Below are 26710 nucleotides of genomic sequence, written 5' to 3'. Positions count from 1 at the left end.
GATAAGAATATGGGGAGAATAAAAAAGTGGGATTAATGCAGGATTACTTTAAATGGGTGGTTGATGGTGCGGATGCAATGGGCCGAATACAGTTTCCGAGCTGTATCTCTATGACTATATGACACTGAAAGGAGGAATTGAAGTTAATTTATTTATTTTGTAAATTGAATTAAGTAAATAACATGTAGGATTTTTTTGCATTAATTAATATACACATTTTGTATGTTTACTTTTTAGTATTTTGAGGATAGAATCAGAATTGTTATCACTGACATATGACGTGATATTTGTTGTTTAGCGGCAGCAATACAGTGCAAGGACAAAAACCTATCAAGTACAAAAAATAAATAAATAGTGCAAAAAAAAAGGAATAACAAGGTAGTGTTCATGGGCCATTCTGAAATATTTAAATTTAATTCATTGTACAGAGGAGCTGAAGTGCAGAACAAGAGTAATAGTGCAAATGAGTAGGATCTTTTTTTTGGTTCTTATTGAGAAGCTCAATCTACTGCCAAACAGTCTTAAATCAATATAAAAATGGTAATATTTAGGTTATAACATGAAAAAATAATAACTTATTTTTACATGAAATTACAATTTACATAACCATCAATACGCATTCAGCACCAATATGCAATCAGTGTAACATAAAAATTTACAATGTAAAAATCTGGAACAGAAAAATATACAATTATTGCCGAAATATAATTTTTCCCTGTAGTTCACTTTCTGTAGCCTTATCATTCATGGCACAAGACAAAAACAAATGAATGTTTATATTGTGCATTGTTTCTCTTAATCTTAAAATCTTGTACATTCAAGGTGTTCAAAGGCAAATGCTAAAAAATATATTCATTTTTTCAGCATTTGGGAGTCACTGACAAGACCAGCATTTGTTGCCCATCCCTAATTGGGAAGAATGTGGAAAGTCGACTTACTGAATCACTGCCATCCTTCTGGTGAACATATTTCCACATTACTGCTGGCTGGAAGTTCCAGGATTTAGACTCAGGGTGAGTATAAATCCTGGAACAGCACATCAGTCAACAGTGGTAGGCAATGTATTGGAGAAGGTTCTTAGGGATAGGATCTACTTGCATCTGGACATAGACTTATTAGGGATAGTCAGCATAGCTTTGTGAGGAAGAGGACATGCCTTACAAACCCGAATGAGTTTTCTGAGGAGGTGACGAAAATGTTTGTTGAGGGCAGGGCAGTGGATGTTGTATACATAGACTTTAGTAAAGCTTTCAGCAACGTCCCTCAGGGTAGACTGATCTAGAAGATTAAGGCACAAGGAATCCATGGAGATTTGGTAGATTGGATTCAAAATTAGCTTGGCCATAGAAGGCTGAAGGTAGTAGTGGAGTGCTGTTATTCTGACTGGAGAGCTGTGACTTGTGGTGTTCTGCAAAGATCAGTGTTGGAACTTATGTTTTTTGTGATATATATGATTTGGACCTAAATGTAAGTAGGCTGATTAGTAAGTTTGCAGATGACGCAAAAATTAGCAGAGTCATGGATTGTGAAGAAGCTTATGAAAGAGTTCAGCAAGCTATAGACCAGATGGAAATGAGGGCAGAGAAATGGTTGGTGGAATTTAATCTGGACAAGTGTGAGGTGGCAGCAGTAGAAAGGGTGGAAAAGGTGGTGTATGGCATACTCACGTTCATCAGGGTGTTGTATAAACGTCAGGAAGTCATATTGCAGCTGTATAAAACTGTGGTTAGGCCACAATTAGAGCATTGTCTGTAGTTCTGGTTCCCACATTACAGGAAGGATGTGGAGACTTTGGAAAGGGTGCACAAGAGGTTCACCAGGATGTTGCCTGGATTAGAGTATTAGTTAAAAGGAGAGGTTGGACAAGCTTATATTATTTTCTCTGGAGCGTCAGAGGCTAGGGGGTGACCTGGTAGAATTATATAGAATTATGAGAGGCATAGACAGAGTAGGTAGTCAATCTTTTTCCCAGTGTGGAAATATCACATACTAGAGGTCATTAGCTTTAAGGTGAGAGGAGGAAAGTTTAAAGGAGATTTAGGGTTTTTTTTGCACAGAGAGTGATAGTTGCTAGGAACGCAATGTGGGGGAAGTGGTAGAAGCAGATACAATAGCAATGTTTAAGAGGCATTTTGACAGACACATGAACAGGCAGGGAGTTGACGGAGATAGACTACGGACAGGCAGATGTGCAGTTTAAATGGCAGCAAGGTCAGCACAGACATCATGGGCCAGAGCTGCACAGTTCTATGTTCCATGATGTGCAACTTGGAGAGGAACCTGCAGACAGTGGTGTTTCCATGGCCCTATTGCCGTGTCCTTGGAGATAGAAATTATGAATTTAGGAGTTCCTGCAGGAATTGCCTAGGTGAGCAACTGATGCACATTTTGGAGGTAGTACTCACTGCAGACACTGGTGCAGTAGGATCCATGTGATCAAGCAATTTGGATTTTGCCCTACCATCTCAATCAAAACATGGGACCTCTGAGAACACAGCAATCCCTGACTACAATACCAAACAGATGCGACTAAGTACTCAAATGCTGGAGTGAAGTTTAAAGATTCACTCTTCTCATTCAAAAGTCAGAGCATTAATATTTTGTAAAGTCAAGATTTACGTAAGAAAGTAAGTTGGAAAAATATGTTTAAGTTTCAAGTAATTTAAGCTTTACCAACAAGTTTCTCTTTAGCTTTAAACATTAAAACATTTCTGATTATTCACATGGTTCAAAGACATTAGGAGTACAGTACATTATGGCAGCAAAGATCCACAAATTAATGAGGAAAGGAAAGCAGAAATAATTCAATCATGACATTAAGAGTTTTAGGAAACTACTTAAAATCACTGTCTTGAGCATTAGCTAAATGATAATGAGTATTTTTCCCTTGGAAACCTTTAACTCCAGAACAGATTATACAAATAAAAGTTGTGTGAAAAAAAGATTGCTGGAAGTCTCGAAATTTATTAAGCAGTTTTAAAAAGGAAAATCAAAATGTGACTGAGATTTATTATTTTATTAGCTACTGGCTAGTCCACATTCAGCTGTCTATGTTTAAAAATATTCACTCAAGTTCATGAAGCCTCATGCAAGTTCAACATATAGATAAAGAAACATTGCTTTCAGATGTTTTTGGAATGCACTAATCCTTTAAATTTACCTTTTTGAGGAATACCAGCACAGTTTCATATATTGCAAAAGTCATTCCATTGACAGGAAACGCACGGACACAGTTCAAGGTCAAACCTTTGAAGAAAACTCTTATCCCTTCTTGTCTGAAACTTTCAGTCATACAATTCAGTACACCGTTATATTTCTGCTGCCCCATGCCATCCATCTGCATTCGAGATTTCACAACATCCATTGGAGTTGCCAATATCCAGTAAGTCGTGCCTGCGCATCCACCAGCCACCATCTTCCCCAGCCAACCTGATTATGAGAAAGTTTTTACTATTTCAAAATATATTTGGTGTAAAATATTTACACATTTTCATCATTCCACATTGCCAGTTTGCTTGCAGCCACCCTAAAAGAGCATAACAATTTTCAATTGTACACTGCTTTTAGAATTAAAAAAAAATGCCCAAACGCACTTTGGGCACAAACGGGTAGAGGCCAGAGAGAAATGAAAGGAGAGTTTTTTGTTTAAGAGGATGCATGAAATGTTAATAGTGATGGAGATAAAAGAGTTCATGAAACGATATCAAACGCAAGAATTACAATTTTAAGTTGGAAGAATGTGACAAACAGGAGCCAAGTTAGATCAGCAAGGATGGGGGAAGGATCGATGACCATGTCCTGATGTGGAACAGGCTTCAGGTAGCAGAACTTCATAAACTGAAGATGCGAGGAAGGACGACCAGACTGGAAGTAACCAGAGCATTGATGGAAGTTTCAGTAGCAGGTGGAATGAGCTTGGGCAGGGACAAACAACGTTATGAGAGTGGAAGTGACAGAGACTAGATGGGTTAAAAGGTCATACTGACAAACAGCCCTGAAGTGGTGAGCAGAAAAAAATCTGGAAGATCGAGAAAAGGATCAGAGAAATCAGGGTGAAGTTGGGGGGGGTGGGGAGAGGGTGGGGGGCTGTTAGAATCATGGAAAGGACCAAAGAGATCAGGAGGAAAATGAAGATTGGGAAAAAGTCCCAAAAGATCATAAAATTCTGGGCAACCCCTGAAGGACATGTGAGTACCAAGAAAAGGAGGGTCATGGAAGATATTTGACTGGGATTGGGCAAGATATTGTCAGAACAGGTTTGCTTGGAGGGAGGCACTCCTGGCCCAGAAAAAGTGAAGGAAACAGTTCCCCTACTCCACCTATCTTCCATACAGCATTTCTCCCATATACTGTATTGCTAGATATTCTTAGGTCTGTGAAATCCTGGCAGCCTACCAGCATTAAAGCTAGAACTGAGAAATAAATCAATGATGCAGTAACATATTCAATAGCCAGAGTGTTGAGTTTAGGTTTGAGATTAAAAAAATAACATTTTTTACATTTTACCCAACTCTAATCCAAAGATCCTTGGGGGTTAGAATTCATCACAGTTCTCTGTTACTAATGGACAATAATAAATGTCACTGATACCTTTATTCCAAGAATTCATTTTGTTTTAAAATATACATTCAATGCAAAAGTGGTTAAATAATTTGATAGGGTAGATGCACAGAAACTATTTCTTATCTTCAGCAGCACAGAACAATGGACACAATCTTGAAACTGGAATTAGCTCATTTAATATCGACAGATGTTGAACTGACCTCTAAATTGTTCTAAACTTGTAAATACCTGGTTTATGTTGTCCTTGTTGAGTAAGTTGTTCACTGAAAGCAGAGTAGGCCACAAAATATAATCCAAAACATGGAATGTCTCTTAACCACAGTGCAGTAATACCTCTGTACAACCCCAAGGCGCCTTCCTCTTTTAATATTGTTATCAGGCAGTGGATTGGGCCTCTGTATTTGGGCATTGTTAACAAAGCTGAAGGACCTTGATATGGCTGACGAGGATGTGTCTGATTCTGCTGCCTTATTTTGATTAAGTCAATGGGAGCAAACACCATGGCCTGGGTAAAAAAAAATAAACAAGGTACTTTAAATGAAAATTAAAAGAATCTGTTATATTAGAAATTGACCTTTTTTGTTAGCGTAACAAAATATTTTAAAATTTGTTCCTTGTTCTTTCCTCAGCAGCAAGAGGTATTCGCAAACAAAGGAGGCACTATATACAATTTAAAGATTATAAAAACTACTTTATTACAATATAAAATACATAAAGAAAGAAGAATACTTAATAAAATACAGAAGGGAAAAAGAATACTTATCAACCAATCTGATACAGTGCCTGAGGGAACCCCAGATGTCCAGCAGCCTCTTCTGCAGCCATCTCTCTGCCTTGTGTTAGTACTGGTCGCAGCTCCACCCAAGGCAAGATTCCCCCTGCATGAAGGAGTAGCCCCTTTTTGTACCCTTCAAAACCTCTACTCTGGTACTTTTCCATTCAGTCATGGTACCAGTCTGTGCCTTCTTATCCCTCATGGCCTTTGGGCTAGGCACATGACTTAAAAACAGAGACAGCATGTTTTGCAGAAGAAAGTTTTCACCATTATCTAATCTCAAGGCTGTGCACTCCTGTACATTCTCAAAACATTACCACATTCCAAGTTGACACCACTTTGTTTTACAACCACCATTTTGTGTTACACACTTTTGCACATACCAAGGAGGAATCAAATATGACTTCTGGAAAATTTAATTCTTTCCTTACAGTTAGTAGTGGCTCTTTGAAGGAGTTATGAAACCACTCAGACAAAGTTGGATTAGGAAAAAAGTTTGTGCCATTAAAAAGAAGTTTTTGAGATCAACACAAAAATATTGGTTAATACACACCATGTATGAGTTTAGCAATAAACCCTGAAATTGGTTATGTGCTGTGAACTGATTTCAATTTACTGAGAATCCCCTAATGCATGTAATGAAACATCAGAAGCTCTCTTTCTGTAATCTTTCAACATGAAATATTATGAACTACACCAGGGTTAAGAATAATATTCCCTCAATTAAGCGACTTCTTTTGCTCTCCCTTCCAGAATTACAACTTCTAGTGCATTCTCAGGTGGTGTTATTCTACCAAAATCAATTGATTTTTTGACCCCAAGGAAATTAAGTGGGAAAACAGAGTTGATATTAAGGATAGTTGGCAGAGTATGCTTGGGAGAGTCACGTGGGCTAACGCTGCTCCTATTTTTAATGTTCTTTTCACAGATAAAAGTAATAGAACTTAGTAGACAAGGATGTTGAGAGGCAAGTCAAAATAAAGATCTATTTGTACAATATATTTCACGTCCTCAGTGTGTCCCAGGGAGCTTAATAGTGAATGAATTATTACACAGCAACCAAACCTTCATTGAAAAGGTCCACTGAGATAAAAGACCAGTTAATACATTTTGTGGTGCTGACTGAGGGACAAATATTGGCCAAGAACTGGAACAGCTTCAACAATTGCCAACGAACACTTTATATCCACATGAATTGGCATCTTAGTTTGATGTCTCATTTGAAAGCAGGACCTCCTGCAGGATTTCCTTAGTGCTACACCAAAGGTCAGACAAGGTTATGAGCTCAATTTCTGCAAAGAATCTCAGACTCAAATGAAAATGTGACCACAAACTCACGGTTATTGTATGCAGCAATAATCAGACATCAATAAAATGATAAAGATACTAAGAATAATTTATAATTTTTAAATCAGTCTATGCACTCAACCCCATTAGTCTTTTTCCATTCAAGAATGTAGGCAAAGAATGTACTGTAAATCAATCCCACATTGTAGAAAATTTAGCTGGCTATGGTGTATGAGATAAGAGTCTAGGAATAATTTAATATTTCATCAGAAAATAAATCATTTTTATTACACAAGCAAAACACTGCAGTTGCTGTAAATTTGAAATAAAAACAGGAAGTGCTGGAAATCTGCAATAGGCTGGGCAGTATCTGTGGAGAGGGGAACATATTTCATTTCTATGCCCTTCAATTAGAACTGGAAAGAAAACTTATTTCTTTAACTTTTATCATGCATGGAGAGGGTCATGTGCCATTACCTACATCTCCAATTCTGATCTATTTTAATAAGCTCTTGCTCTTATTAAAATAGAACCAGGAACTTATTAAAATGATAAGTTCCATCATTAACAACAACTCTTTTACACCTCCATCTCACACAAAGATGGTCTGAGAGCCCTCTGCTTCTTTCTTGAACAGAAGGTGAAACAATCTCAATCTGCTGCTATCCTCCTCCACCTGCTGAACATGTTCACTATTTGAACTATTCTTCTTTTGACTCCACTCACTTCCTGCATATAAGACACGTTCCTCTGGGAACATGTATGTGTATGTGAAGAAATAAGTTCCAAGAGCAAGGAGGAGCAAAAATAATGTGTCTACCAAGCTATTACAGGTGTGGATTTTGGAAACAAAATACAGTCCTTAACATGTTGCACTCAGTTTTGAAAATTTGTCAATGATTCTGCTAATCCTCAATAAATCTCATCTAAACCCATTTTTTTTAAGTCCCATAATTATCCCCTTTTGCCTTGGACAATTACGCCTAGCTTCCACCCTTTGACTAACCTACCATTTTGTTCTTTGCTGCCCTCCCTCCTTTCTGCACAACTTAAAACCTTGCGCTTCTCCAAGTTGAAATTTTAACTTTTTAAATTCCTTCAAAGACATAGTACGACCTGTTGATAACTTTCGGCATTATCTGGTTATTTTTCAAATTTTATCGGTGATTTGTACATATGACATTGCTCCCCCCTTGTGCATTTTATCTAATTAATAGGCTGTAGCATAACCAAAGCAAATAAAGAATTTAATGTACAAAAGATGGGAAGATTATTGTATTACAAACAGCTTACCTCAGCAGTCCCTGCAGCGCAGCCTGCAACAAAAATATCAAGTCTAGATGGTTTCAGGGCAGAGCTACCATGCCGGAACTGACACAAAAAATGAAGACAATTTCTATATGTGCCAAAACAAACTGAACTGCATATAGCTACTGATAGAACAGGCAATGCCATTCCTTTATAAAATCCGTAAACCTGTGTAGAGACAAAAAAAAATTAAGAATATTTTTTGTTCATTTCACAGCTCCGATATTGCCATAGACATATAAGCTACAAATTACAATATTCAGAATCAAAAATTTGTCTCATTTCTAATCCCAGTCATCACCAACTTGGTTCACTTTGTATTTGGTTATATTTTCCAAACTCAGTAATGTATGTTGTTGAATGAATCTCTTCATTTTGTCACAAACCAGCAACAAAAGAAACACACTGAGCATGATTTAGTGTTAAAAACTATTTTATTAATCACTACTTATGATAATACGTAGAATAAAAGTAAAAATGTTAGTATGTTAGAATTCAAGAATGTTAAACCTCGAACGTTAACCCCAAAACTAAACTCTTCGTGTGTGTGTGTGTGACAAAGTCCAAAACTCCCAGTTCCTGAATGGTTCTTAAAGTTCAGTTCCGCAAGCCATAAGGTGAAACCTGAGCAAGGGCTTCTTCAACAACCACCGTTGTCTGAAGATAAGATGTAGATGTAGAAAAACATAGAGAGAGTACATACGAAATCCAAATGTTCCACGATGGAACCCAAACGACACTTCAGTGTTTACTCGGTAGTGACTTCCTCACCCCGAAAAGCATCCGAATCGTGGTCGTCCACACACAAATACCTGTTTCCTTCTACAGGTCAGCAACAAAGTGAACTCCACCGGATTTCTTCCAACTTCCATACATGGATTTCAGTGGCAAACACAGTTATTGTTTCTCATCCATCGATAGAGAAAACAAGCAGGCTGGTGTCTCTCTCCCTTCTCTCTCTCTCTTTCTTCTTCTTCTGACTTCTTCAACAACGTCATTACGTCCTTTATCTTCTATTGACGTAAGCACGCCCCACACGCACATACACACACACTCTCTATCTTAAAGGGACTTTCACTGAGTCCGTAACACCTCCCACCTAAAAAAAAAATTTTCCCAAGAAAATTTTAACCGCGCATAGTTAGTAATGTTAATAATTATCATGCTACACAACTACAGACTATCAGATTAGTACAGATACATGTTTCCCATTTAACATCGGGAAAGACAATCAGCAATCACATTATCTTTGCCTTTAATGTGAGTTATCATGAGATCAAACTCTTGCAAAATTAAACTCCAGTTTAACAGCCTTCTGTTCTTGTTTTTGACTCGGCTCAGAAACACCAATGGGTTATGATCTGTATACACAGTCAATGGTTTCTGAGCGGTGCAAACATATACACTGAAATGTTGCAAAGCTAAAACAAGCGACAGTAATTCTTTCTCTATGGTGGAATAATTCTTTTGATGCTCATTAAATTTCTTTGAAAAGTAAGCTACAGGATGGTCAATATCATCAAGGTCACCCTTCTGCAACAACACAGCTCCTGCAGCTTCATCACTGGCATCTACTGCTAATGAAAATGGCTTTTCAAAGTCAGGTGTTTTGAGCACAGGATGGTAGCATAAAATGGCTTTCAGCTTCTTAAATGCTTCTTGACAAGAATCTGTCCAAACAAACTTTACTCCCTTCTTCAGAAGATTAGTTAGGGGAAGAGCAATATCAGCAAAATGTTTACAAAATTTTCGATAATATCCAACCATTCCCAAAAATCTTCTAACAGTCCTCGTACCTGTGGGAATAGGGAACTCAGATATTGCTTGAACTTTTGCCTGAACAGGAGCTTGCTTGCCTTGACCTACAACATAACCAAGATACGTCACAGTGGCATGGCCAAATTCACTTTTAGCCAAGTTAACTGTAAGGTTAGCCTTGGAAAGTCTTTCAAACAACCTTTCTAATGCAGAGATGTGATCCTCCCATGTATCATTCCCAGTCACTAAGTCGTCAATGTAGGCATCTGTATGTTTTAACCCATGAATCACTGAATTAATCATTCTTTGAAATGTTGCCGGAGCATTTTTCATTCCAAATGGCAAAACATTGTATTCATACAATCCAGAAGGGGTTACAAAGGCTGAAATTTCCCTTCCTTTATCTGTTAATGGAACACACCAGTACCCTTTTAATAGGTCAATCTTTGTAAGAAATTTTGCCTTTCCCACTCTGTCTATGCAATCATCCACCCTAGGAATAGGGTAAGCATCTGACTTTGTTACAGCATTCACTTTCCTGTAATCTGTGCAAAATCTAACAGTTCCATCAGGTTTAGGTACAATAACACAGGGCGAACTCCAATTTGAACTAGAATGTCTAATAATATCATTTTCCAACATGTATTTTATTTCCTGATCAACAAGTTTACTTTTTTCCACATTCATTCGATATGGGTGTTGTTTGATTGGTTTTGCATCCCCAACATCAACATCATGGGTAATTATCGATGTTCTGTTTGGAACATCTGGGAACAGATTTTTAAATTTTAAAATTAATTCTCTCATCTGTTGTTTTTGTGAAACTTGTAAATGGTCCAATTTCGTTTCAAGGTTCTCCAGGATATTTTGGTTTTTTAGTTTCGATGGAACAATATTTGGTCTAAATTGGCCTTCCTCAACATCAACATCAGGCATTCTAGAAACAACCTTTACACCATCCACCAAGGCCACAACTGAATCCCTCTCATAATAAGGTTTTAGCATGTTTACATGACAGAGTTGTGTTTTCTTGCGTCTATCTGGTGTTTTGATTATATATGTTAGATCAGTCACTCGAGATTCAATAACATAGGGTCCAGAAAAACGAGCTTGCAAGGGATTATTTTGGCTAGGGAAAAATACCAACACCTTTTGCCCCACTGCGAATGTCCTAGGCCGAGCACGTCTATCAAAATATGTCTTCATTCTTATCTGGCTTGTTTTCAAATTCTCTCTCGCTAGCTGGCAGACTCTCTCCAACCGAGTTTTAAATTTTTGGACATAGTCCAACAGACTCAAGTGAACTTCCTCATTAACCCATTGCTCTCTCAACAACTCCAAAGGTCCTCTCACCCTATGTCCAAATACAAGCTCAAACGGACTAAATCCTATTGACTCCTGGATCGATTCTCTAACGGCAAACAAAAGTAAATGGATACCTTCGTCCCAATCCTTGGTGTTTTCAAAGCAATAAGTCTTCAGCATATTTTTGAGAGTAGAATGAAATCTCTCCAGAGCTCCTTGAGATTCTGGGTGATATGCAGATGATACAATCTGCTTTGCTCCCAGCTCATAGACTATTTGTTGAAAAATTTTTGACATAAAATTACTACCTTGATCAGATTGGATTTCTTTTGGCAAACCAAACAAGGTAAAAAATTTTACAAGAGCCTTTGACACCGTCTTGGCCTTAATATTTCTAAGGGGTATTGCCTCTGGAAATCTAGAAGTGGTACACATGATGGTTAACAAATACTGATTTCCAGTCTTAGACTTTGGTAATGGGCCAACACAGTCCACAATCACCTTCGAAAAGGGTTCACCAAAAGCAGGAATTGGTTTCAAAGGAGCCACAGGGGGTTTTTGATTTGGTTTACCTACCATCTGACATGTGTGGCAGGTTCGACAAAACATCACCACATCTTTTCTCAAACCAGGCCAATAGAATTGTTTCAAGATCTTCCCTACAGTTTTATTCACACCAAAATGACCACCCAAAGGCATACTATGGGCCAGGTTTAAAATCTCATCCCTATAAACTTTTGGAACAACAACCTGATGAATAACTTCCCATTCCTCAGTAACAGGAACATGAGGAGGTCTCCATTTCCTCATTAACACTCCATTTTTGACATAGTATTCAGTTGGCACCTTTTCAATCTCCTCACATGAGAGTGCTTTTTCTTTCAATTCTGTCAACTCAGGGTCCTTTGTCTGTTCCACCATAAAATCCTTCCTCGACAAAGACAAATCTTTAAATTCAGGCTCACTATAAGGATGTTGATCCTCCAGTGAAGACAGAAAAGTCTCAGATAAGGCATCATAATTTTCTTCCTGTTTAGGACTGTCACAAGGAACCACATCAGACTGCACCGGACTGTCTGTCTTGGCTAATTCTTTAGCTCTAGCTCGAGTCACCGCACATGATGGGTAAACATCTTGATCATTCTCAGACTCATCAATCCTTGGTTTGGTTGTTAACCGTACCACAGGATCACTTTCTCCATCTGCAAGGTCATTTCCCAATAACAAAGAAACTCCTTCCACTGGCAAACTAGGTCTTATCCCTATCTCGACTGGTCCTTCTACGAACTTTGACTTTAAAATCACCCTGTGAAAAGGGACAGACATGGTCTCACCTGTAACGCCTCGTACTAGATTTACCTCACCAATGTCACTTTCTTCACCAAAATTTAAAACACTGTCCAGCAAGAGAGATTGACTAGCCCCAGTATCTCTAAGAATTTTCACTGGCACCTGGGGTGACTCATCATTCAGTGAAACAAAACCCTCTGATACATACGAACGGAATTCTTTTCTCACCTCCTCCAACTTTTCCGCTTTTCCCTCTTGCAAGGACTGGTCTTTAACAGCATCTCCTAAACCTTTTTGATTTTTAATTGCCTGAAAGCAAGCATTGGGCCCAGCTTCCTTCTTTTTCTTCAAAAGGGCACAATTAGATATCACGTGGCCAGGTTTCCTACAGTAATAACAAGTACGCTCAACAGGTTTCTCCAGCCCTGGCTTCTTTTCATCTTTTCCTTTTTGATTACCTCCCAATTTAATCTCTGGTTTACCTGGATTGTCTTTGTAACTCTTTTGAAAGGTTTTAGGTTGTCCCCATTTGGATTTATGGGTTAAAGCATAATCATCTGCCAACCTAGCAGTTTCTTGTAAAGTTTCCACTGCCTTTTCATTTAAATATGTTGTTAATTCAGCTGGAACACATCTTTTAAAGTCTTCCACCAGTATCAATTCTGTCAATTTATCATAATCCCCATCTACATTTTTAGCCAGGCACCATCGTTCAAAACATATTCTCTTTCCATTGGCAAATTCCATATAAGTCTGATCTGCAGATTTCCTCAAGTCTCTGAATTTTTGTCTATAAGCCTCAGGGACCAATTCATAGGCCTTCAAAATAGCTTGTTTTACCTTGGTATAATCAGCTGCATCCTCAACAGACAAAGCAGAATAAGCTTTTTGAGCTTTACCTTTAATCACACTCTGTACCATAAGAGCCCATCCTTTCCTTGGCCAGTTTGAACTCACAGCAACCTTTTCAAAATGTTGGAAATACTGATCAACCTGATCAGTATTTCGATAATACTAATCGACTAATCGAACTAATCGGACTAATCGAACCTCCCTGCTGGCTGAAAAACCATCATCAGAATCAGATTCCGAACTCCTACGCTTCATTTGTAACTCATGCTGCCTCTGTTTTTCCTTCTCCTCTGCCTCAAACTTTAACCGAATTAGTTCCCGTTCCCGTTCAGCCTCTAACTTCATCTGAGTTATCTTTTGTTCGGCCTCTAATTTCTCTCGTTCGGCCTCTAATCTCTTTTGTTCTCGTTCAGCTTCTAATTTATTTTGCTCTCGTTCAGCTTCTATCTTTAACTGGGTTTGCTCTCGTTCAGCTTCTATCTTTGCCAGCTGCACCTGTGCCTCAGAAATTGCTATTTCACTGCCAGGAAACTGTTTTAACACTTACTTCTCAAACACCTTCTTTTCCACATAATGGCCAGCTATCAGTCTCTGAACATCTGCCTTTCTCATAGACTGCTTTACTTCTGTAAGGTTTAGCCTTGTAGCAATCTTTATCAAATCATCCTTTTTCGCCACCTCCAATCCCTTTTGGGTTGGTGACTCCAAAAATGCCTTAATATCCATTGCTGCTGGTTTCCACACACACAAGCCAATTAAAAAAAAGAATTTATCAGACCTCCCTCAAAAATCTTTGGATTGAATCCCGAACAAATCTCGTCAATCTGGGGTACAATCCCAGACGACACTCGTTAACCTTGGGAACTATCCCGGACGAGCCCCCAATTTTATCACAAACCAGCAACAAAAGAAACACACTGAGCATGATTTAGTGTTAAAAACTATTTTATTAATCACTACTTATGATAATACGTAGAATAAAAGTAAAAATGTTAGTATGTTAGAATTCAAGAATGTTAAACCTCGAACGTTAACCCCAAAACTAAACTCTTCGTGTGTGTGTGTGTGACAAAGTCCAAAACTCCCAGTTCCTGAATGGTTCTTAAAGTTCAGTTCCGCAAGCCATAAGGTGAAACCTGAGCAAGGGCTTCTTCAACAACCACCGTTGTCTGAAGATAAGATGTAGATGTAGAAAAACATAGAGAGAGTACATACGAAATCCAAATGTTCCACGATGGAACCCAAACGACACTTCAGTGTTTACTCGGTAGTGACTTCCTCACCCCGAAAAGCATCCGAATCGTGGTCGTCCACACACAAATACCTGTTTCCTTCTACAGGTCAGCAACAAAGTGAACTCCACCGGATTTCTTCCAACTTCCATACATGGATTTCAGTGGCAAACACAGTTATTGTTTCTCATCCATCGATAGAGAAAACAAGCAGGCTGGTGTCTCTCTCCCTTCTCTCTCTCTCTTTCTTCTTCTTCTGACTTCTTCAACAACGTCATTACGTCCTTTATCTTCTATTGACGTAAGCACGCCCCACACACACATACACACACACTCTCTATCTTAAAGGGACTTTCACCGAGTCCGTAACACTTGAATACTAAATAAATAAATGCTTCATTAAGAGTTAGGTGCAAAATAAAAAATCAAAAAGGATTAATTGAAAATTAGTCTTTAAAACTAGAGGGGTAGAATAAAAAGGGGAAGATATTTTGCTACAACCATACAAAAACCCATTTAGACCACATCTGCAGTATTGTACACAGAAATATAAGAGCCTTGGAAGGAACGTCCATGCAGATTCGCCCAAATGCTGCCGAGACTCAAAGGTTTAGAAAATAAGGATAGATCACATAAATAAAACTTGTCTGCAGAATATGGAAGGCTAATAACTTATTTGTTTCAGGGTTTAATGATTTTGAAATGAATTGATTGTTGTTTTTCTGCTGGTGGATAATTCTAGGACAGGAGGGTACAAAGGACAGGGTTGGACTCAGTCCCTACCGCAGCTCATGTTCACTCTCACTCTTCCCTTCCCCAAACCTCATGGCCCCCCGATTATTCATCTCCCACAGATCCAATGCAGTCACCCCATAAAGAAGAGCAGCAAATAGGTCTCAGGCAGCAGATCCCAGTCCCCCACATCCCATAGCCAGTCGATGGCTTTAGTTGTCAAAAGTCTTTAGAATGATTTCCAAATGTCTTTGATAATCAATTGAAATAGATGTAACTATGTTAAAAATATTAAAACACATTTACCTAATATAAAGACATTAATGTTAATTCAAATAAAGAAAAAGCACTTAACTGCCTTACCTTTTCAATCCATGCCATGGCCTTTTGTGCTACTTATGGAAGCTGTGCCTGACGTAAAGTTGTAGGGTCAGATACAGAGTGTACCCTTCACTCAGGTCAGCATGAAGGAGTTCCACCCCAAACTCAAGGTTCAGCCAACCAGCTGAGTGGGAGGTGAGATAAACCCACATCCGATCTTAAGCACGTTCCTACGTTTGCACCCACACACCGCAACAGGGAAGTCAGAAACATGCTGACCTGTGAGGTGGTCCTCACTGATGGTTCTCTTCCCAAATGTTGGTCCATGCATGAGGAAAATTCAGATACATTTCTTCGTGCAAAGGATGGTAGAAATGTGGAATTGTCTCCAACAAAAAAAACAGCAGAGGCTACCTCAATTAAGAATTTAAAATTTGAGATCAATGTTCTTTGCCAGTCAAAAGGATGAAAGGGATGTAGAGCTAGTGGTTGAAGTTATGTTACATGTTAATAGTGGCTTCACTGAATGGTGGAACAGGCTCAAGGGGCCGAATGGTGTGTTCACACTTCTCTGTTCAAAATGTTCCATTTTAAAGAAAAAAAATTAACAAAACAGGCAGCACAGTTAAGCGTATCTAAGATCAATCTCCTTTAATTTGAAGTAACCTTTTTTGCTAAGCTTTAAAAAGATTTATTGAGCAGTATCTGGCCACTTGATTAAATATTCAGAATTACATTGCTCTTTTTACAGCAGATGATATTGAAAGTGATTGAATTATGATTGACTCAAATTGAAGGCCATGCAATTTGTGATAAAATTTTAATCGATGACTAAGTTTTATAGGGGAATGTATTTGCACCAGACATTGTGCATAACTATAAATTGTAATACTTAACTTCTGGAATTCCTTCAGTTTAAGGACAGTAACATTAATGAACTCCATTACTAAGCAATAAAGAAAAAGGTTTCTTAAGTAATTACTCCAAACTTCAAAGTTGTACAGATTTACCTTTTCTCTCTGATAAGTTGATCGAATACAGTGCCAAACTCCGCTGTACATGTGTTGTGTCTGAATTCTCACCTGGTGAGACAACTGATATTAACTGCAATATCATGTATGTAAATATGGGCAACTTCTAGCAGTAATTCTAATAAATAGATTACCTTGATTGTATCCAAAGGATATCCCACAACTGTAGCAAGTCCACCTGTGGTTGTAATGTAGATTTTACAGCAGCAGATACAAAACATAACTTTAATTACTTCTCATATTGTTGGAACTCTGTAACATATTCATCTTACATAACATTTCTAAACTATGGAATCTGCCAGCTATGATACATACACATTAACACAATTGCTACTTATTTTGCCCATATGGTGATATAATGAAGACATTTATATCACCAAGGATCAGTCACAAGAATTGACAACATTTTTAACGTTTATCCATAATCAGCATCACTGCAATAGTAGCAATTGATTTCAATCCTTAGCTCCCAGTTTATCATTCACTAAAGGATCATGGAAGAACAAAGACTGGATGCAGAATAAACCTCCTCTATTCAGCTCCAAATAACTTAGTTCACATTCTGACCTTTCACTTTGGACTTGGTTTTGAATAAAATTGTTTAAAATCTCTCTATGCTACTGCCATTAAGCAGGATTAGCTGAAGGTCTACATAAAACGCAGGGTGAATTTCTAAAGGTTACACCCGAGTTACAGTCAAAACTGCGAAAATGTATCTTTTTTTTTAACTGCAGTCATTTGCAAAAGATAGAAAGCATGTTTGTTTCCAGCTTAAGCTGCATAAATAATTCTTTCACTTCCTTTGAATTTAGATCATGGCATTACATCATGTCTCTGAAAAAAATAATCATTATGTATTTTTTAGTACATGTGATGCAATGCAGTTTATTCCTCTAATCCAGGCACATTATTGGTTTAGTTCAATGTGTCAGCTGCAGAAATAGGCGAGTCTGGGATTGGGAGGGCAACGGCAAGCCCAAGGAGTGACCCAACTGAGGCCAGAGAGCCCAGGAAGGGATAGAGCTTGGTTGGGCTGCTGCCTCATAGCTCCAAGAACCTGGGCTGAATACCGACTTCCAATGCTCTCGATGTGGAGTTTGTATATTCTCCCTGCAGCTGCATGTGTTTCCTCTGAGTGCTCTGATTTCCTCTTACATCTAAAAGATGTCTCGGTTAGTAGATAATGAGCTACTATAAATTGCCCCCTAGTGGGTGTGAGAGTTGATGAGAATGTGGGGAGAATAAAATGGGATTAGTGTAAATGGGTGCTTGATGGTTGGTTCAGATTCAGTGGGTCAAAGAGCCTGTTTAATGCTGTATGGCTATGATTCATGGTTGGTGTGATACACACTGATTTAAATACATAATTGCATAAATGGTTTAATGCAAAATATTGCCATTGCTTTTTGCACTCTATGCTGTGCAACATACCGTTCCAGCTTTCTTCATTCTCATTTGTCCCATTATATCATCCCATAACTAAAAGAGTGGCAAAGGATTAAAATCTCCCCAGAAAATCATACTGAATCTGCCTCACACCAGCAACTGACTGTAGTATCTAGCTGTTAGCTGGAATCAGAAAAATTGCCATTTTCCATCAACCAATAATGAAGGTACTTCCCAGAACTAATATGTTTGTGGTGTAATTCAGAATGTTTTCTTGACATAGGCATTTGTAAAAAATAATTAGAAGTACACTATTCTCCACTAACCTGATCTGCAGGATATTTCTATCTAAGTTACAGATAGCGATAGATTTAAATTGCTGTGTATATTTAGGAAGATGAGTTCAACCAGAACAAGTTATTTTAACTGCAAAGACTATAGCCCATTTATTGATGAGAAATCCACACAAAGAGTAGTCTTTTTTATGACAAATCAAAACATTATCTCCCACATGCAGGAATTTGAGTTACTAGTCCAGATACTATGGAGATATTTTTAACTCCTAGGAATTTGCACTGTGCAAGAACACTTGAATCATCTCTTTACCAGAGTTCCCATGCAACATTTATCCTGCTATCAACAGAGGCAGATTGAACAAAGGTGACCAATTTGTTCTCAGGAGGTGGGGGAATTAACAAGAGCTTTGCAGAGAGCTCCATTTTTGTAGGCCATTTATTTTTATCCTGGGTTGGCTGGATTTCCCAGGCTATGGCAAAGCAACAGGTAAAATAAGCCAAGGAAAGCAAACCAGAAACAAAAATGTTTCTCCCACAACCCTACAAACTGACCCATTTAGCCTGCAAATTTCAGACCAACGACTTGTTAAATTTATTTTCCTTACAACATAGAATGAAGCCATTCAGCCTATCAAGACTGCTCACAAAGCAATCCCATTTCCTCACTATCTTTCCCTATGACCTATTCTCCCCACATTCTCATCAATTCCCTTCAGATTTTATCATTCACCTACTTATTAGGGGAAATTTTGTAATGGCTAATTAACCCACAGCCTGTACATCTTTGGGATGTAGGAGGAAACCAGAGAACATGATGATCACAGGAAGAACATACGAAAAGCAGTGTATTGAACCTGGGTTGCTTGTGCTGTGAGGCAACTGCTCTATTAGTTGTACACTATGCCCCAAAAAAGAATGACCTTTTATCAGATTCAGAGATTGGGTAGGCAAGGAAGGCAAAATTTTACAGCAGCAATTGAAAACAAAAAATATAGTCTCATCCCATAACTAGCTCAATCAGCTTGGATGTGCTTTACACATGCCTTTTACAGCCAGGGAAAAGAAGGTAACAGAACTGAAGATGCCCAGTTAATTTGCTGGATTTACTTGCGTTCATTACACAAAATACAATTTTCTTTTTCTTCACGTGAGGAGCTAACTTGGTACACAATGGATATTTAGCTCAACTACAGATGGAAAGACTTCAAGGTGATTCAAGCACAATAAGCAGGATGTACTGACCCTATCAAAACACACTTGATAAAAATGCAACTATCAAAAGAATGCTGAAGATTCAATGAATAACATATCTTTTATTGCATAAAATCCATAAACATTTGTAAAAGACATAATGTAAGGAGTATGCACTGAAGTTACAAACTATTACATAACAACAGCCTCATCAAATGAAAAAGGCAAGAAATAAACTCTGTAACTGGATCCTTGGCTTTCTAACAAACAGACCGCAAACAGTGAGGATAGGCAGCAATACCTCCGGCATGACTATTCTCAACACTGGTGCCCCACAAGGCTGCATCCTCAGCCCTCTACTCTACTCTCTATACACTCATGACTGTGTGGCCAGATTCTGCTCTAACTCCATCTACAAGTTTGCAGATGATACCGCCGTTGTAGGCCGTATTTCAAACAGCAATGAGTCAGAGTACAGGAAGGAGATAGAGAGCTTAGTGGAATGGTGTCATGACAACAACCTTGCCCTCAATGTCAACAAAAGAGCTGGTCATTGACTTCAGGAAAGGGGGCGGTGTACATGCACCTGTCTACATCAATGGTGCTGAGGTTGAGAGGGTTGAGAGCTTCAAGTTCCTAGGAGTGAACATCACCAAGAGCCTGTCCTGGTCAAATCACGTAGAAGCCATGGCCAAGAAAGCTCACCAGCACCTCTACTTCCTCAGGAGGCTAAAGAAATTTGGTTTGTCCCCTTTGACTCTCACCAACTTTTACAGATGCACCATAGAAAGCATCCTAACTGGATGTATCACGGCTTGGTACGGCAACTGCTCTGCCCAGGATTGCAAGAAACTGCAGAGAGTTGTGGACACAGCCCAGCGCATTATGGACACCAGTCTCCCCTCCTTGGACTTTGTCTTTACCTCTCGCTGTCTTGGTGAAGCAGCCAGCATAATCAAAGACCCCACCCGCCCGGGACACTCTCCCTTCTCTCCTCTTCCGTCAGGTAGAAGATACAGGAGCCTGAAGGCACGTACCACCAGACTTAAGGACAGCTTCTACCCCACTGTGATAAGACTATTGAACAGTTCCCTTATACAATGAGATGGACTATGACCTCACGATCTACCTTGTTGTGACCTTGCACCTTATTGCACTGCACTTTCTCTGTAGCTGTGACACTTTACTCTGTACTGTTATTGTTTTTACCTGTACTATATCAATGCACTCTGTACTGACTCAATGTAACTGCACTGTGTAATGAACTGACCTGTACGATCAGTTTGTAAGACAAGCTTTTCACTGTACCTCGGTACAAGTGACAATAATAAACCAATACCAATACCAAATGATGAAAATAATGATCTTTAAGCAAGATTTTGTTTTCAAATTTTCTGTGAGTTAAAGATCATCATAAAAACAGAAACAAACAATATTACTATTTATATAATGAAAGTGTTGAATTAAGTCACAACTTCAAATATTTTTATTCAGTCTAATTATCTACCTAACATGAGAGAATTCTGTGAGAGAATACAAGAAAAAGCTGTGGAATGCAAATAATATTCATGTGACTTTGGCATGAATTATTAGCAATCGAATTGACTGGGGGATAGAAATCATTGTTTATCAGCTTGCAGCCTACCAGTTTATTAGTTTATATACTTTATTTATTGATTTACAAGCATGATATTTTTGTTATATATTAATAAATTTCCTCCTTTCCTTTGTCACCAACATGAGATCACCTCTCAAGATACCTCCTTTTGAGGCTCACTCACCTCAAACTTGTGAGCATCAGGAATCAAGCAGTAAAGTTAAGACACAATATACCATACATATAATACATACATATATATATCCCCACAACATCAAAGGCCACTAAGCCCAAAGTTTGCAAAACAATCCCATCAATCCAATTCCCCCATATTTCCCGATAACCTATTCTCTCTTAGTTGCCTTTAACTTTCCTCTGATTTTCCCCACCTGCACTAGGGGTAATTTAGATTGTAGGCATGCATTTACAATAGAGTATCCAAATACCACCAATCAGTGAATCTTTGCAATTTGGGAATGCAACTGGGCACCCAGAGGGAAACCCAAACAGGCCCAGGAAGTATCTGCAAATTCCACACAGAGAGCATATAAGGTCAGGATCGAACCTGGGTTGCTGCATCTCTGATGCAGCTAAACTACCTGACGCATCATTGTGCTACCCTTTGTGATTCAATAACCAGAACTAGACACACTATTCAAGGTGTAGCAATGACCAAAAGTATGAACAATGAATTAATACTGTTGGTCCCTTTAAGTTTATGCTCAACTAAGTGCAATGTTTCACAAATGTCTGAATTATATTTCATATTTCTTTGTTCTTTCCATTGATCTCTTTATTCTGTAATCGCTGACACAATTCCCACAATTCCATTGTATTTCCTCACTTAATGTCCTGAGCAATCTGCACACTTTAAACTGACCTATTAAAACGTTTTGAAAAAATCAAAATTGCATGCCTACAATCTTCAAACAATCCATAAGAATGATACTGAATTTCCCCAGTGCCATCAACAGAAAAATTACAGACAAATACACACACACACACACAATGCTAGTCTGCAGTCAAGTGTGTGTACACCTTTTCTAAAGCTCCTGGTGCACTCTTTACAGTTTTGTTAGAATCTACCAGCACCACAAGACTGATCCACAGATCACTTCCAAATACAAGACTATTGTTGATGAGGAAAGTCTAGACAACTGAGTTGGATTGCCACTGAGGAGATAGAAGCAATGATTAAAAGGAAAACAATCTGCAACACCTCCAGATCAACACCTCACTGATCAACAGCACTCACCAGAGGACCCCAAAATCTCTGCAGTCAAGCATGTACCATCAAGCACGTGAATGAGTTGCAGCCTACGAAAATGAGAAATGGAGGTGTACGAAGACTCAGTAGAGAGCAAATGAAGACCATTTTAAACTGTGAGTCCTCACCTGTTCACCACAATATAACGAGGATATTGATGATCACACAAGAAGCCTCAAACTACAGAGTGGGCGCTATCATCAATCACATCATGTGTGATTGCCATGAGAATCGAACAGATTTTGCACCTCATACTCTGAACAGAATTGAACAAAATCATGCTCAAATTGAGAAGAAAGTACTGGCTATGATTTACCAAATAAAGAAGTTTCACCAGTTTTCTTTGGGAAAACTTTTCATCTTAATTATAATTCAAACTCAGCAATTCCAATCATAGCAACATTCAGGATGCAGAGATGGGTAATTTTGCTGACCCAAAGTGGCATCAGCCCTGATGTCAGCTGATGTCACAGTTTCCCCTGTGGAAGTACAGGTTTCCAGATCTGGCATCAGACTAAGTCAGAGGCGGCATCTTCTGGTTGCAGCTGTCCCTGCGCTGCTCCAGTGGACTTCTCAAAGAATCCAAAGGGGCGATGGCATCTTTTGCAGCAACAGTCAGGGAAACTGGCTCGCTGATGCTGCAAAAGGTATCTGGTTTTTTTATTATTTATATAAATTAGTCTTATTGATTTTTAGAGAGTGTGGTGTGCTTTTTAAATGTAAATAACAAGTACTTTTACTTTTTCTAACATGTTCTGGGTGTTACTGAATATTTGTGAATGTCAAAGAAGTTCACAAGCATTCAATAATCCTGATGTAGCTGGTCATGATTTTTCACATTAGAACTACTGGATGATGATGACTTAACATTCACAGCCGCAGAAATCACTCAAGCAATAGAAGAGACATGCTTCTGAAACAAGTCTATGAGTTAGACCAATTTGGGGATGTGTGTTCCTTTAACTATTCTGCAACAGAAGATTTGAACTGTCCACTGACCGAGGACATTTCCAAGATTTATTTATTTATTTATTTTCTGCAATATGGATATTGCTGGTAAGGCCAGTATGTATTGCCCATGCCGAATTGCCCTTGAGAAGGTGGTGGAGAGCTGCCTTCTTGAACCACCCTAATCCTTCTGATGAAGCTACTCCCACAGCACTGTTGGGTAGAGATTTCCAGCATTCAGATATAGCAGCAGTGAAGGATCAGTGATATATTATCAAATCGGAATGGTGTGCAATTTGGAGAGTAAGCTGCAGCTGTTCCCATGCACCTGTTGTCCTTGTCTTTCTTGGTGGCAGACATTGTCTATTGGGGGGACCGTCAGAATAACTTGGAAGAGAAGCTGCAATGCATTTTGTAAATGGTACACGTGGCAGCCACCGTGCATTGGTGGTAGAGGGAAATGAATGTTCAGGGAGTCCCGATCAACCAGATTATTTTGTCCTGAGTCGAGTGAAGTTTGGAGAATATTCCTTCACAATCCTGACTTGTGTCTTGTAGATGGTGGGAAGGTTTTCAGATAACTGGAGGTGAGTAACTCTTTGCTGTTTCACTTGCTGAGGAATTGATCATGGTGCAATCATCAGCAAACATCCCTACTTCCTACCTGATGATAGAAGTAAAGTCATTGATGAAGCAGCTGAAGATGTTCTGGGGGCAGGATGATTGATCTTTGACAAACACAACCAATTTCCTTTGTGTAAGGTATGACTCCAGCCATTGCAATGCTTTCCCCTTGATGATCATTAACCTTATTTTTAGCAGGGTCCGTCAATGCCCCTCTTGGTTAAATGTTACCTTGATGTCACTCTCACCCACCTCTAGAATTGTCCATGAATAACAGCCCAAAGATAAGAAGATAGCCCACATAACCTTTTCAGAAGGTGCCTATCAACTTTCTCTCAGAAAGATGACAGCTCTCTAGTCTTTATTGAAGCACGCCCAAAATGGATTGATGTTAGACAGGTGGAATCATGTACAATGGAACATACAATTGACTAGCAGAGATGGATCTTTGCAATACATGGCATGCAATGTGACAATGGACCACCGCACACTTTGTATGTGTCTGAAAGCTTCATGAGATACAGTATTCATTAATTCCTTTATACTACCCTACCTCTAATTGTGCATTCTGAATGTTTGAATATGTTTTGAAGGAAGTCTCAAAGGAGCATTGTTTCTAAGGTTATTCCATTTTGCCAACGAATCATCAGTTGCTTTTGTTTACTTTTTGTACATATCATTTTCCCACAGGTTTCATTCAAGCAAAGCTGTGAACTAGCATAGTTTGATTATGGTCTAGCCTGAAAAGAGTGAAGGCGACAGCTAAAACAAAAGCTGATGGGAAGAGAGGAGAGAAGCAATTCAGACAAAATGTAAAATAAAAGATGAACAAGTATGATACTAAAAATGGGATATTAGTGAGACAGTACAAGTCCACACTCCAAAATGATACCTTGTACAAATTGGAGGCAAGGTCAGAAGCGTCCATGTTGCCCAAATGGCTGCAACAAGAGACCTATCAAAGCGATTTAAAAGAATGTGAGGTGACAATTTATTCCAGGAGTGAATATGAAACTTACTACTGAAGAGGACCCACAAGTCAACAGTGTTTTTAGTCAAGATATCAAGATCAGATCAAATTGTAACTAAAGAGGCCTAAAGACATTAAAGAAGGTCTAAGTGTCTGAGGCCCAGTTAACAGTCTGAACTGCTGATACTTTTTGTTTCCCCCAAAGAGGGAAAGCAGTATAGTACTTAATAATGTTCCTAAATAATGTGATAATGTAACAGAATTATTTTACATCTGTAATGTAAGCACGTGTGCCAGTCTTCTTAACCTGCAACATTATGCAGTCCTGTTCTGCAGCTCTGGATGCCTTCCAAACATTATTATAGTTAGAACATATCAGCATTACAGACCACTTCTAAATATACCACAGTTCTACATCCTTTCTGTATTCATAACCCTGTACATTCTTCATTCCAAAGTACCAAACTTTCCTTAAATTTATTTAAGAAGTAGATTTCTATCACATTTTCAGGTCTGGCATTCTATATCCAGAGAACTCTCAAGCCAAAAGAGTTGTCTATCTACGCAACCAAAAGCTCAGATCACCTTGAAAACCTCTATAAATCACCTCTTTATGATTTCTGTTCTTTACTTTTTCAACCTCACTTTATAATTGAAATCCTCTTCAATGGTAAAAGCTTGGGTACCTATTCCAAGACTTTAGTTCCTTTGAAGGGGATGTCCACTACTGTCTACGATGTAAAAACAGAAAATGCTGGAAAAACTCATCAAGTCAGGCAGTATTTGTGGATAGAGAAACTGTTAATTTTTCAGGTCTGAGACACTTCTGATGAACTGACGCTTCTCTTTCCACAGGTGTTGCCTGACCTGCTGAGTTTTTCCAGAATTTTCCAATTTTATTTCAGATTTCCAGCATCTACAGTTTATTTTCGATTTTCACTATGATAATTTCATTCGAGGCCTAACCAGTAATGCTAGCAGAATCTCTTTGATTTTAAATTCTATTCCTATTTATAAATCCAAGGAATCCACATGCATTTTCACCACTTTAAGAACTTTTCTGATAACTTCAATGATTTGTGTGTTATATTTTCAAACATATCTCCCTAGGAGTGCACTGGTAAAAAGGATAGTTTCTGCTAATTTAGAGTCAATATTAATTAAACTGTCATCGGAATAGTACATACTCAGCACACATATACGTCATATCCCACAGGTCCTCATTATTACCCTCTAATACTTTCAATTGCATCCTAATAAACCCCAAATACACAACTTCAGCCGTCATTTTCCAGCTTTTGAAACGATTGACATGTTAGTCTGAAATTCATAAGCAAATTTGAAATCGAATCTACAAATTAAGAAATGTCTACATTCTGGATCTATTTGAAATCTGAATTTTTTTTAAAAAACTGCAAAATCTCAAAATCAACAAATGAACATCGCCTTTTTTGGTTCGTTTTTTAAATCTAAGTTTTAAAAATGGTATATCGGCATAAGATAACAATTTCATGCAATGAATAAACTCTGCTCTAACTTAGAAATTCTTTAACCAGAGATTAGAGGTTTCCTACCTGCAAACCACCCAGCTAAAAAGTCAATGAAATGCATTTTGCACCAAATGTCAATGCTTCCTGAGCGCTCACGATGTAATGGACATCTGTTTCTGCAGCATAAGAATTGCGGGAAAACCCTTCTGAGAAGAAGGGTACTCCGATCAACTTCAGTTATGTAACGCACCCTGCGATAACGCAACGATGGCTCAGCTCTGAATCCAGCTCGGCGACGGAAGAAGCCGACACGCGTGGTAAACAATGCGAAGAGTCGAATGCGGCGGAAAAGACCCATCGGTGATGAACCGAAGTGATGGCGGAAATGGCCGAACGGTGGCGAACTGACGTATTGGCGGAAATGGCCGAACGGTGGCGAACAGGCGTATTGGCGGAAATGGCCGAACGGTGGCGAACAGGCGTATTG

The 26710-nt window shown here is 38.6% G+C and overlaps 1 protein-coding gene across 1 annotated transcript; it reads right to left on the bottom strand.

Moving 5' to 3' along the window:
• Positions 1 to 404: 404 nt before the first annotated feature.
• slc25a47b (solute carrier family 25 member 47b) lies at positions 405 to 26710 on the bottom strand. The gene is made up of 6 exons (XM_052029770.1): positions 26308 to 26710; positions 16589 to 16632; positions 16434 to 16505; positions 7919 to 8101; positions 4792 to 5068; positions 405 to 3429 (listed from the first exon to the last, which is right to left on the bottom strand). The coding sequence occupies exons 1-6, from the start codon at positions 26579 to 26581 to the stop codon at positions 3143 to 3145; spliced, it is 1137 nt and encodes a 378-aa protein (XP_051885730.1). The 5' UTR covers positions 26582 to 26710; the 3' UTR covers positions 405 to 3142.

Source organism: Pristis pectinata, chromosome 1, assembly GCF_009764475.1.
Source record: "Pristis pectinata isolate sPriPec2 chromosome 1, sPriPec2.1.pri, whole genome shotgun sequence".
NCBI lineage: Eukaryota > Metazoa > Chordata > Chondrichthyes > Rhinopristiformes > Pristidae > Pristis > Pristis pectinata.
Note: the sequence above shows the minus strand (reverse complement) of the source record. Positions and strands in the feature narration are given on the sequence as shown.